General features: G+C 37.4%; 1 protein-coding gene and 1 long non-coding RNA gene across 5 annotated transcripts in view; one reads left to right on the top strand and one right to left on the bottom strand.

Annotated features, from left to right (window-relative positions):
- The window catches only part of LAMA2 (laminin subunit alpha 2), a 380,279-nt gene that overhangs the window by 133,540 nt on the left and 233,705 nt on the right, over positions 1-13,034 (top strand). For all 4 annotated transcript variants that reach the window (XM_080586775.1, XM_080586773.1, XM_080586776.1 and 1 more), the window contains exons 5-6: positions 8,534-8,713; positions 10,928-11,017. In XM_080586775.1, coding sequence (XP_080442901.1) covers positions 8,534-8,713; positions 10,928-11,017 — 270 coding nt within the window. The remainder of the gene's footprint in view (positions 1-8,533; positions 8,714-10,927; positions 11,018-13,034) is intronic.
- Positions 1-13,034, bottom strand: part of LOC308192848 — a 266,449-nt gene that overhangs the window by 208,381 nt on the left and 45,034 nt on the right. The gene's annotated exons all lie outside the window — the stretch shown is intronic.

The raw sequence follows: 13,034 nt of genomic DNA, 5'->3' as shown, positions 1-13,034 counted from the left end.
TGAGACCTTCTTCAGACAAGTGGAAGAAGGCTCACATTCACAGGCCCAGGTCCTCGTTGGGGAATTGAACTACACTGATAACCGGTAGAGGGAGACAGCACAAACCATCCAGGATTTTTCCGAAATGTATTGATGACAATACTATTAACACAAATGTTTGAAGAGCTAACTAAGAGATATACTCTGTCTATACCTCTTGCTTTCAGAAAAGTAAGAACTGGTTGGGAATGTGAAAGCAGGGGGCAGTTTTGGCTGCATTGATCACAAGCTGGTCAAATTCAGGATACAGAGAAGAGCCAACAAAGCCAAAACAGGTTCACTCTCAATTTTAGGAGAGTGGCCTTTGGTCTGTTCAGGCAGCTGCTTGCAATAATCCCATGGAATGAGTCATTCCTCACTAGGCCTATTACTGTTTAATCTCTTTGTTAATGATCTGGATGATGGGTCAGAGTGCACCCTCAGCAAGTTTGCCAGCAATAGAAAATCGGACAGAGTGGTTGATGCACCAGATGGTTTTGCTGCCATTCTGAGGTACCTGGACAGGCTGGAGGAATGGGCTAACAAGAACCTCATGAAGTTCAACAAAGGAAATTGCAAAGTCCTGTGCTTGGTGAGGAACAGCCCCATGCACCAGTAGAGGCTGGGGCCAGATGGTTGCAAAGCAGCTTTGCAAAGGACCTCGGGGTCCTGGCGGACAACAAGTTAACCATGAGCTAGCAGTGTGCTCTGTTGGCAAAGAAGACTAATGGTGTTCTGGGTTGTGTTAGTTGGAGCGTCCCCAGCAGGTTGAGGGAGATGGTCCTTCCCCTTCTGCTCATCAGTGGTAACAGCACACCTGGAGTTTTATGTTCTGTTTGGGACTCCCATATACAAGAGAGACGTGGACATTTTGGAACAAGTCCACCATATAGCTGAGAGGAAGATTAAGAATTTGGAGCATTTGTCCTACAAATAGAGACTGAGAGAACTGGGATTATTTTGCTTTGAGATAAGAATTCTAGTCACATCGTTGAATGGTCCAACAGTCACCTGTCTGGAACATACTGCAAGTTCTCTCAGATATCTTTGTTACAGAAATTAGACTAGATCCATCAAAGTGTAGCACTGGGATCTGTAAAAGTGCCCATGCCCAGCAGCTGAGAAGAACTATTGGCTGTGCTAATTAATACCACCTTGAAGGGTGTTAGAAAGAGGCATTGCTACTAGTGCTGAGAAGGAAAGAGTAAGACAGATTGTAAAGACGAGATTCTCTGAAGTATTCTCAGCATCATGTTAAAGGCTAAGTAGCTAGATAATTTGGGAGCATTTCAACTGAGAAACATAGGAAGAGGTTTAGTATAGACTGGTGTATCACAATATCTGCTTTTAATTGAATATACCAACACAACGGGCATGCCAGAAACAAGAAGTTGCTTACAAATGACCAAGTGGCTTGTAGAAGATGGGCACTATGGATTAAAGAATAATATAGAATAAAATTAGAAAGTCAGCAGAAATAAAATGGTGTATGAGATCTCTTTTATATAAAATTCAGTACCTAAATTGGGACACCATATCAGCAACTGCCAAAACTGAAGTGTGGAATTGAGTGGGTCTTACCAAAGGAAGGCGGAAGTTGTAATACAAGTCTTCTGAAACCTTTTGGCAGACTGTGTAGTTGTCAGGATAGAATGTAAAGTGAAAGAGTGATTCTTGAACACCTGACCTCTCTTGGTGCGGATAGTAAAGGAATCCATGATTTACTGCACAACAACGCACAGACCCCAGTTAGGAGGATAACTGCTATACAATTATTATGTAAAAATAATCAGAAAATTCTTAAAATGTCACGTTCCACGGGAAGAAAATCTGAAAAAGTACAATTTAAAAATAGAAAAGATGGTCAAACAGCTAAAAAAATTTTCAGGCAGCCTAGTTTGCTTGAAGATAGCATCATGCACACTCAGAACATATGCATGCTACATTTAAGAATGGTTCCAAAAATCCTACAGCACGTTTGAACCATAAACTATGGAAAGATAAAAGATCTTAAAAGTAAAGTAGCATCATCTCTGAATGAAAGTCATGTATTTTCCTCCAATCAAGGAAAATACGTAGGAAAAAAAGCTCCAGCAAATGAAACGTTAAACCACAGTAAAGATGCAAAATAAATAAATAAATAAATAAATTTTGAGTGACAGAATATGAAGTTGAAATAAACCTTTTTTCAAACACATCAGATTCAAGAAGTCTGTCAGAACTGGTGGGCTGAAAGATGATCAAAGAGCATTCAAGGAAGATAAGGTCATTGCAGAAACACTAAATTAATTATTCAAATCAGTTTTTGCTACAGAAACTGTCAGGAGAGTTTCTGTATTGGAACCATTATTTACAGGAGGGGAATTTTAGAACTAGCAAACTAAATTGTTAACTGAAGAAGTGCAGAAATAATTGATAAATTGAATAGTGAAAGAAACTCAGGGCTAAAATAAATGAATTGCAACAGTAATTGTTTAATTTCTCAATTATAATCAGGCTCAATAGCTGAAGAGTTTGGGTTGTCATATTAAACAGGAATTTTTTTTAGTAACCTTGCTTAGGAATCCAAGGAAACTACAGATCTGGAAGCTTGATGCTAGTGCCAAGCTAATTACTAATTAACAAATCTGATAAAGAATAGAGCTGGTAGAAAGATATACTTGTTTGTTACAACTGAAGAACTAGGAATTAAGTGAATTTAGTAGGAGACAGGTTTAAAACAAGCAGAAGAAGATTTTTTTACCCCTACAACAAGTAAATTAGAGAAAATCCTTATTACACGATGGACGTAGCTTCTAAAAAATGAACTGAATTTAAGTTGAGACTGAGTTCATGGAAATTTCTTGAGGCTTACCAAATGTGTGGAAATTGTATATGGCTCAGGCAGTCCATGGGGAAGTGTTAGGTATGTTTGCCTTTGTTCTATCCTTAATAGGCTCCAGTAGTCTTGGCTATTGTATGACACAGGCTACTGTGCTAGATAGGTCTTTTGGTTCTGACACAGTACATAGATTTTAATTTACTGAGATATTTTGAATATCTATAGCAGTGTCTGTGCTGTTCAACATACTCATGGACAATTTGGAAAATCAGAAAACTATAATAGCAGTATTTGCTGGTAACGCAACATTTAAGATAATTTGTTGTATGATACTAAAAGAAAAATATGAAATTTAGTGTTGATAAAATAAAGGTAGTGTAAGAAAAAAAGAATTGTACATGAATGCTGATGGGTTAATGTTGGACTAAATTCTCCTCAGAGTACAGAACTTATAGTCATTCTCAACAGTTCTCCAAAAAACTTATCATACTGAGGCTTAAAAATGAGAAGAAATTGACTATTCACAATTTCTTCAAATATAAAACTAGAACACTCTCACAGAAATGATTCATGATCTGTGTTCCAGGTTTAAAAGGAAAAATAATAATATCACCACCAAAAATACAGGTTCTTTCTGTTTATAAAGAAATAAATTTCCTCCTATAGTGACAAATGTCTGTAGTGGTAAAAAATATAATGGTGAAAAAAGGGAGTAGACTAATACTAGAGAAAAATGCAATCGGTTGACATTAAATTCTATGACTCAGATTTGGTGGGTAACATAAGAAGCATTTAGACTGTTCAGTCAAAGGAAGTGAAGATGGTGTAGCAGAAAGATCACTCTCTAAATGCCCTCTTTCTTATATCGCTTCCTAACAGGTTTCTACTAGCATCGTTTGGAGACAGGACATTGAATTTGGTAATCTTTGGTGTTATAAAATGGCTTTTCTGGTTTTCCATTTAACTGAGGTATATATTTTTTTCAATAACTGTTAGAAAATTTGGTTCCAAACCAAATCCAGAAGATAGATAACTTGGTAACTAAAATAACTTTGATATGTTTTTTATATATTAAAAAGATATAATTTTGAGTCTGATCCTGTTTAACATCTTCATTAATGATTTGGATGATACGACAGAGTGTACCCTCAGCAAGCTTGCAGATGACATAAAACTGGGGGGAGTGGATGATATGCCAGAGGGCTGTGCTGGCATATGGGGACGACCTCATCAAGCTGCATAAGTGGGCTCATAGGAATTGTGATATTTCATAGGAATTTCATGAATTTCAACAAGGTCCTAAATCTCAGGAGGAACAACCCCAGCTGTTTTCCATACTGGAAAGGGATCTGGGAGTCCTGGTGGACACCAAGTTGAGCGTGAGCCAGCAATGTGTCCTTGCTGCAAAGGCTAATAGTATCCTAGGCTGCATTAGGCAAAGTGTTACCAGCAAGTCAAGGGAGGTGGCCCTCCCCCTCCACTCAGCCCTGGTAAGTCCACACCTGGATCACTGGCTCTGGTTCTGGGCTCCCATATGCAAGAGAGATATGGACATCCTGGAGAGAATGAATGGCTATAAAGATGATGAAGGGGCTGGAGCACCTATTTATATAAAGGCTGAGAGGGCTGGGACACTTCAGCTTAGAGAAGAGAAAGTTCAGGGGGTATCTTATCAATGTATATAAATACCTGAAGGGAGGGTGCAAAGAGGATGATGCCAGGCTCCTTTCAGTGGTGTCCAGTGAGAATAGACACAATCTAAAACACAGGAGATGCCATCTGAATATCGGGAAACACTTCTTTACTGTGAGGGTAACTAATCACTGGCACAGGTTGCCCAGAGAGGCTTGTGGAGACCTGGTCCTGGACAACATGCTTTAGTTCTGTCTGTTGACTACTTGATAAATCAGATGCTGTTCAAAATGATTTTACAAAATGAGAGTATGGCTTTTATTATGGTAACTTTTAGATGTTTTGGAAGGGAATGTGCAATTTTCCCAAAGATCCAATTTGTTGGAATTTAATCTTGGAAGATTTCCTGGTTGGGGAAGAATTTTCTTGGGTTGAAATCTATGTTGTTTTTATTTAGAATTCAAAACAGTTATTATCTCAGTGTTGGAATTAGTAAATAAAAGCTGTTCATAAAATCTGAGCAAAATTTGAGATTGTTCCCCCATGGGGACTTGGATTATCCAAATTAGCAGCCCAGTGGGTAGATTAAAGTATTAATACTTTCCTGGTAGACTCTGGCTGTAGAATTCCTGTGTGCAGCACATGTACATTTAGGGCAGGACATTTCTGCCTTAGCTGCCTGTATGAAAATGAGACTAGTCTCTTCAGGACTCAGAGCTATATATGAAGTATTATGATGAGCCTGAATGACATAACCATAGACAGTTATTGAGGACTTTGTTCACTGGAACATTTTTCAGATCTAATTCAAAAACATTTCGAGAATAAGGGACATGTCATTTTCTTGACTGCAAACTTGCTATTGTGCAAACAGAATCTTACAAATAGGTGCAGGATTGTTCTGGGAGGTAAGGAAAGAAAGTAAGCTCTTGAAAAACTAAGTGATGTCTCATGGTGAAAGAGTCATACTCTTGAAAAAGAAAAAAAAATGTTACTTAAAATGTAGACTATTTCTGATTAATGACAGATGTTTCCAAAGTACTCTTGGTTTCTTCCTGCCTGTCTTTTCAAGGAGTAGGAACAACTTAGCTGGACACTCTTAGTTGATTCTAAGTGTTTCTAGGGAGAAATTAATGATTTCATCACAGATGTTGAGAGGAGGAGAAACAGAGTAATTAATTTTGCCTGTGTAAACATTTCCCTTTGGATTTATTTTGGTAAAACTATCCAGTTTTAATTTCCTAATCTCAGTGTTATTTTGGTGTATACTTTTGAACATGTGCCACATTTCATGCAGGACATAGCTGCATTTTTTAGTAATTATGACAAATTATTTGTTGTTTTAACATGAAATTGTGAAACATTTAAACACAAGCTTGAAAGACAATATAAATGAAAGTTTTTTTCTTTGTTAGTTTCACCTTGCCAAATAGATTGATCCATGGCACCTTGTAAAAAGGGGGTGGCTGTTTTGAAAAATATGCTTTTTTTTTCTAAATAAGTAAATATTTTAATTCTGTAAAACTATTACTCCAAGATTTTTTCCCCAACAGTGCCTTAAGACTAAATTAGTTCTCTCTCTCTCTCTTTTAAAAATATAAATCAAAATATATGACTGCTATTTGTCAACTGTGTCATTTGGGGTCATGTGTCTGTGATTCATATTCTTAACTCTCTCTTGGTACTTACTTAGAACATTACATGGGTTTTCACCTGTATCTTTCTCCGTCCCCCCATCAAAAAAGCTTAATTTTCTCTCTATTTGGAGAAGATAGGCAGACTGGCATGCTGCTTAAAGCCATGGTGCTGTTGCCATTACAGAGTGAGAAAGGGAATATTTTCAGCACTACCTTGGGTATACCTCTTCTTTCTCTCTGGCTAGAAATATCAAAGTTCCGTCTTTAGTATTCTACTGTTTTACACCATAGCCCAAATTTGTATCAAACAAACTGTAAGAAAGAAATTTGTTGGATCCTGTTTAAGGAAGGGGGTGATGATACAGAAAAAAAAAATGGGAGAGGAGGGAAGATGTCCTTGCCCACAGATTAATGTTATGCAGAGAAGTTTTTCTGTTCTTACTAAATCTGGTTCTGGTTCTTACTAAATTCTGGTTCTTTAGGAAATATTTAATAATTTCCACTGGCCCTCTTGCCATGATCTCCATGCTTCTTTTGAAGTTTACTTTCCACGCATGTTCACCTCTCTCTCTTTTCACTGGGGACCTGAGCAGTTGGCTGTCTTGCTCACCATGTGCTTTTGTCCAGCTTGTAGCCAGACATTTCTCATTCAGGAGCTCCTAATTACTTCCTGTTAGGGTTTTGTTTGTACCCTGTCTTTTTGATAATGTTTTATTCTGTTTGTCTCCTTTAATTTAATTACTTGTAGTAAGGAGCAAAATCGAGTCAGAGCTTGAAGGGAGAGTGCTGTCATGATCTCAGGAGGAGGCAGCAATATCACTTCCTCCTGGAGATAACCTGGCAGAAGCCTAGAGGTGCTGATTCATATTCAGGCAGGATGTGACTGATAGTTGCTCCTGGCAGAGTGCCTCAGAGTGATTTTGTGTACCTGTGGATACAATGGAACAGGATGCTGGATGTTATGAGGTTTAGTGTTACCCTGTTGGTAGTGAAAATAAGTGAGTTAATAGTATCACATAGCCAGTGCAAGACCACAGCTGTTCAATAAGCCTTCTATCCAGTCCTGCAAAAAATCCAGGAAAGGAAGAGCTACTGCTTTGCAGGGAGCAGTAGATTTGCTGTTTCTCTCCTCAGTGTGAGGTAGCCACTGCTGAGTGAGTGCCAGCTGGCATTCTGAATGCAGCTGTTTGCTTAATACAGTGGCAATGTGATCATGTTCAATGATAGAAAATGGCTGGGTAGCCTGACCTTTCACTCGGAGCACTGAGGTAAGCTGCACGACATATTCATCACAAAGAATAAATAATTCTCTTATTCATTCTAATGTTCTGCATGTTTGGCTCAACATCAGAACATCTTTCAGTGTGCTGGCCTATAATAAAAATGCCCCAATTAAAATTTAACACTTCAAAATACAGGAAAATTAATGGTTTCTTTCCTCCCTCCCCCTAGGTGCTCATTAACAATATTTGCTATACCTGACATTTTTCTTCTCATAGGCCTTTTCCAAGAACACTTCTGTAGCAGCCCATCTGTTTTATTTTGTTGATTAACAGCTAGTGTGTGTTGTGCCGTGGTCAGTTAGAAAGGGTTCATCTTGGCAGGAGGGGAAGAAATTGCCTGATTTTGTTGCCTTGCCCTGGGTGCTGCGATCAGAGTCACAGAGCACACATCCAAATTTCTAGTGTTTACAATAGGACAGGCAGAGAAAGGGGGGACAATCTTTACTGAAACCACGGTGTAAGCAGAGATTGGTAGGATCTTTGGAAAAACAAATATTAAACAGAGTTTTCAGAGATGATAAAGGCTTTCCTTAGGGACTAGGTGACAACTGTTGCAACCCAGACAATTACTTCGATTTGCTGAGAACAAGATTCAAAGGAAATGATGAACTGTGTAAATGGGAAAGGGGAGATGCTAATGAATGCTTATTTTATCTCATCCAGCTGTTGTAGTTTTCAGTATTTCAAAAGTTACCCTGTCTTTAGAAAACACCTAGTTCTAGTCTTTTGATAACAACTTCTCTAAGGTGTGCAAACTGATCTCTGTTGAATTCTGAGTCCCATTCCAAATATCCATTCCTTTAACTCCAAATTTTTGAGCCTTCAGTTGTTCAATACCTGAAAATATTTATTTCAGGCTAGAAGAGGAGGAATGATTTGCTGGCAGCGTGGACATTATAGTAGGGCTTTGTTCTGTGCAGGTTTTTCTACATTTTTTCTGTAGTTGATGAATTTCCTTTGCTCAAAAGGGATCAGTGGGTAGTTGGAAAACTTTTTTTGTAGGGAGATCTGCATTATAAAGGATGAAGGTATTTTACATTTTCAAATGCATTCACACAGTGCCTTTAATGATTTCTGTTGTCATAATCATGGCAGCATCTCTGTAATCTAATTCCTTATTGCTTTAATAATTCTGTCTTCAGATTCACACTTCTCTAATCAATGGACGGCCTAGTGCTGATGATCCTTCACGTGCTTTACTGGAGTTCACCTCTGCTCGTTTTATTCGCCTGAGATTTCAGAGGATACGGACACTAAATGCTGATTTAATGATGTTCGCACACAAAGATCCCAATGAAATTGATCCCATTGTTACAAGGAGGGTAAGTTCTGGCAAGACAGTGGAAATGCATGTGTAGAAGTTCTCTTAGAAATGCTGTACTTACCTATGCTTGGCATAGGAAATCTTGGGAGATGATGAGTAGCTGTTTGTTATCTGTCAAAGTCCTGGTCATAAGTAGCGGAGTCCCTCCTCTTCACATTTTGTTATCTTCTCTATAGCAAAAGTCACAGTTTTACATTTTCTGCTTAATGGTGTTATTAACATACAGAACATGTTTACTAACATAAGCACAGAGCTCCTTTTAGTGTAAATATTCTGATATGGGTAATTGGCAAATGGCTTCTCTTAGATAATGTCCTTTTGCCTCCTCTGCTGTTCAATCCTTTGCTGCCTTTAACATTCCTTGAACACTTTCTTTGAGTGTTATTTCTAGTAATGGTACTATTAGTCACAGTAGTGCCTGAATACAACACTTTTAGCATTGTTATATGACTGTTGATAACAGTAAAATTTTAGATCCTATTTTAGCTTAAAAGAATAGATACAGCACTCAAACTCACACTATACCCATCTTCTCCACTGTTACTTGTGCGTGCACAACCCTGACCTCTGTTTTTCCACAATCCATACTTTCTTCCTATGCCATACCTCTCTGTCTTCCTGCTGCTCAAATGCTGCATGTTTTTTTTTGTTGTTGTTGTTTTCTCTGACTTTTCTGAGGCATTCTTAAAAGCTGTTGTATGGGATACATACCTTTCCACATTTTTCCTTTCTGCTCACTTCCTTTTTCTGTTAATCTTATTTTTCTTTTGGAGAATTGAGTACCACTATAGTAAGTCCTCATATAAAGGAGGATTACTGCTATTCTTGGCTTTAATTATTTTCATTTATCAACAGTGAATAGCTGTAAAGAAGAAAATTTGCTTCTTCTGTTCCACTTTTCTAGTTTTCATTCCTTCCTCCAAATACACAGTGTGCTGGCTATTTCTGAAAGTTTGGAATTTGGCATTCTGTTTTGTACTGTAAACCTAGAAATGCTTCCAGTTGAGAACAGTTATTGCGCACCTCACTAATCATGGAAATCACATTTACGTGAGAGTACACATTTAATAATCTGATTCTAAGTGAGCAGAATCACAAAAATGGATCTAGTTAAGATTCCAGTTCACATATTAAACATTACCATATACTCATTAAAACCTAGTACAGAATGATCCATAGATTTCTCAAACCAAGAAGGAAAAAGAGCTTCTTTACGGCAAGTCTCCATGAGGCCTTTTAGAGACATTTTCAAAAGAACAAGGATCAGTTGAAACTTGCCATCCTTTTCCGGCTTCTCCTATAGAATACAGTAGACAAGCCACTATTCCACAAAATAGGAAACAAAAGGTAGCCAGAAATGATACCTTTTCTGTATAGTAAAATGTTAATCATGAGTTATGTCAGTTTCTGCTTTGTTTGATATATTTGTTAATGATCTGAAAAAGAGGTTGAACAGAGGAAAGCAAAATTTGAAAATAACATATGTTTGTTTTGATTGCAAATTGTTAAGATGTTACTGGACCCTCACCAAAACAGATGAAAGTGGACAAGATGGCATACAAGATTCACTTTACAAAGATGTGATAATATATGATTATAAATGCCTTTCCGTCCTCCTTCCTTGTTAGGGGTATTAATCTCCACCAAATAAAATCAGAAAGTCATATGTAAGAGCAACAGGTCAAACGTTATTTAAATTTTAGTAAAGAAAAATCTTCCATAGTCATTCAGAAGGCCAGTAATGAAAAACAATTCTTTTCACAGCCCAGAGAATGCTCAAATATTACTCAGCTAAGGTAAACAAAGGTGTTCTTGTCTGAGCTTTTGTTCTTGTCTTTCTCTCCTCCCCATCATCATGCCTCTTCCTTTTCATGTCTTCTGAAGGGAGAAAATTCTACAGCATTTGACTTTTCATTATCCAGTGTGCATATAGCCTTTTCCTGTGCTTATATTTGGTGTGTGCTGTGTATAAATTGACATGGCTCTTGTGACTTCAAACAAATGGAACTGTGCCAATTTATACCCTTTCATTCACTAAGCCTGAATCTGTTGATCAAGACATAGCTTGGATTACACTGTATACTATATTTGTGATAGATCAAAAAAGAAATAGAAGAGGACCTGACAGTTTTGTCAACAGAAATGAATTCTGTATTTTGGCACCTGCATTTTACAATCCACTTAGCAATTCAATTTCTGTTTTGTCTTACAGTATTACTATTCTATAAAAGATATCTCGGTTGGTGGCATGTGCATATGTTCAGGCCATGCAAAGGCTTGTCCACTTGATCCAGTGACCAATGTATGTATTTTTCTTTTCTTGTTTTTTCTTTTTTTCTTTTTTTCTTTAATGTGCCTTATTCACCAGGTGGAACATGAGAAAAAATCTTGATATTCCTCAGAGTTCTGTTAATTTATGTCTCTCTTTCACCTACAAGAACAGCAATGCTAGGATGTAATAGTGCTGGCAACCAGAAGAATAAACATTCATGCAATGTCAGCAGAGGTTTTCTCTGAAATGAAAAAATACGTTTCAGATAATTCAGACCATATTCAAAGTTTCCTAGGAAAAACAGAAATTTGGGTAATGTTATGTAGCTGTGGAGGCAAGCACTAAGAGTCAGTTTTTATTATTCTTTTTTGGTATTAATCAAGGTGTTTCCTAAATAGCCTTCAAGTATTTAATCGATACTTGCAAACAAATGATGGCTCTAGAATGGTGCACTTACTATGCGTGAAATATTAATTGAGTGATCAATCAAGCTAGTCTAGAAAATCATGAACCATTTATAATTTATTCCATACATGTAGCTTTCTTTTTGCACCATTAATAAACTCATAGCCAGTATAATTGAAATACAGAAATATAATTTGTTATTGATGGTCCAAATCTATACATATGCATGCACACATCATCACTAATACAGAATTTGCAATCTACTAATATTACTGATGTGCCACACTGTGGGATCTCTTCATATGCTATTCACTCAGGTAGAAGTTTTGTACTATACAACAAAAAAATCTTTTTTGATTGATGACATTAAGCAATTGCGTAGGAACTGATTTTAAAAAAATGAAAGAAATCTTACAAAGAATACATTTACAGTTCTAAGCAATTTCTGCGGATCCTTGTAAAAATTTTACAAATTCCTTGCTTTAATTCTTTGAGGCCTTTTCTGTAATGATTTACATAGCAAGTGATGTACTGTTGTTTCAGACAGTCTTAGTTATCAAACATCAGCATTGTTTCATTGCCATGTGTTAGAACTGGGCCTACCTCAGAAAATAAATGCTATGAGATGAAGGTAGACTTCAGTTCAGGTAGTTTGGCTACTAGATAAAAACACATTTTGACAAGTGCGGTGTTTTGTTTTGCAGGTGACAAATATGTCTTGTCTAACTAATACAAAAATACAATAAGTGAAACAACTGAAGCCTTAGGAGATTTGGGGTATTTCGTTTAGCTCTCCAGGGATACTCTTTAGACGGAGCCATACTAAAACAGGGGGGCTTTGGCTTGTAAAACATTGTGACTTTAATTGTTATCACAATTAATCTTTCCTCTACCAGTGAAAAGAATAAACTTGCTTGAATTTACTGCCTTGCTGTTCTGAAGCACTCCTTAACTTGACCTTGTTTTGCAAAATTCATGCTTTGTGTGGTAAGCAATAGAAATTTCTCCACGTTAGCTTGCTGCATTGACCTTGAGTGGGCTCACAAGGACCACAGAGAATCCCCTCTAGTGAAAGACTATTGGGAAGGCAATTAGTGTTCTTAATTTCCCCAACCTACAGTTTCTTTCTTTCCCATGCTTCTTCTGTGGCTCAGAGAATTTATGTGTGCCTACAGCAATATTTTCATGCTGGGATTAAGGCAATCTTTTGAGGAACCAAAATGCCACTAAAAGGGTGGTGCTCCTGCTCTCATCTCCTGTTAGTTTAAAAACTCCTCCTGCTGCCCTCACATACAATTTAGTTGTGCAGTTAGAAGGTTACAAGATGAGTTGACTCCTCCAGTAAGAAAAATAAGGTGAAAAGAAAAGATGACTATTTTTATGGGATCAGCCAACAGAATTGATTTCACCCTGCAGCTGCAGATTGCTGCATCTAAGGGAAGGGTAGCAATTGGCTCACCCCTTCTAGCATAAGCTAGCTATCAGGTCAGTTTTCCTGTAATGTGAAGCTGTATCTGAGGGCTATTAGCACTTTGGCTTATTTGCTGTGTTGGTGAACTTTCAGTCTTCCCTACTCCTTGCTTCAGTCAGTTGGAAGTAGATTCTCCTATGTTCTTAGATTCTCCTAAGATTCTGTGGCCAA

The sequence above is a fragment of the Anser brachyrhynchus genome, assembly GCF_964034855.1.
Source record: "Anser brachyrhynchus genome assembly, chromosome: 3".
Classification (NCBI taxonomy): Eukaryota; Metazoa; Chordata; class Aves; order Anseriformes; family Anatidae; genus Anser; species Anser brachyrhynchus.
This window is presented reverse-complemented; position numbering and strand designations above follow the sequence as displayed.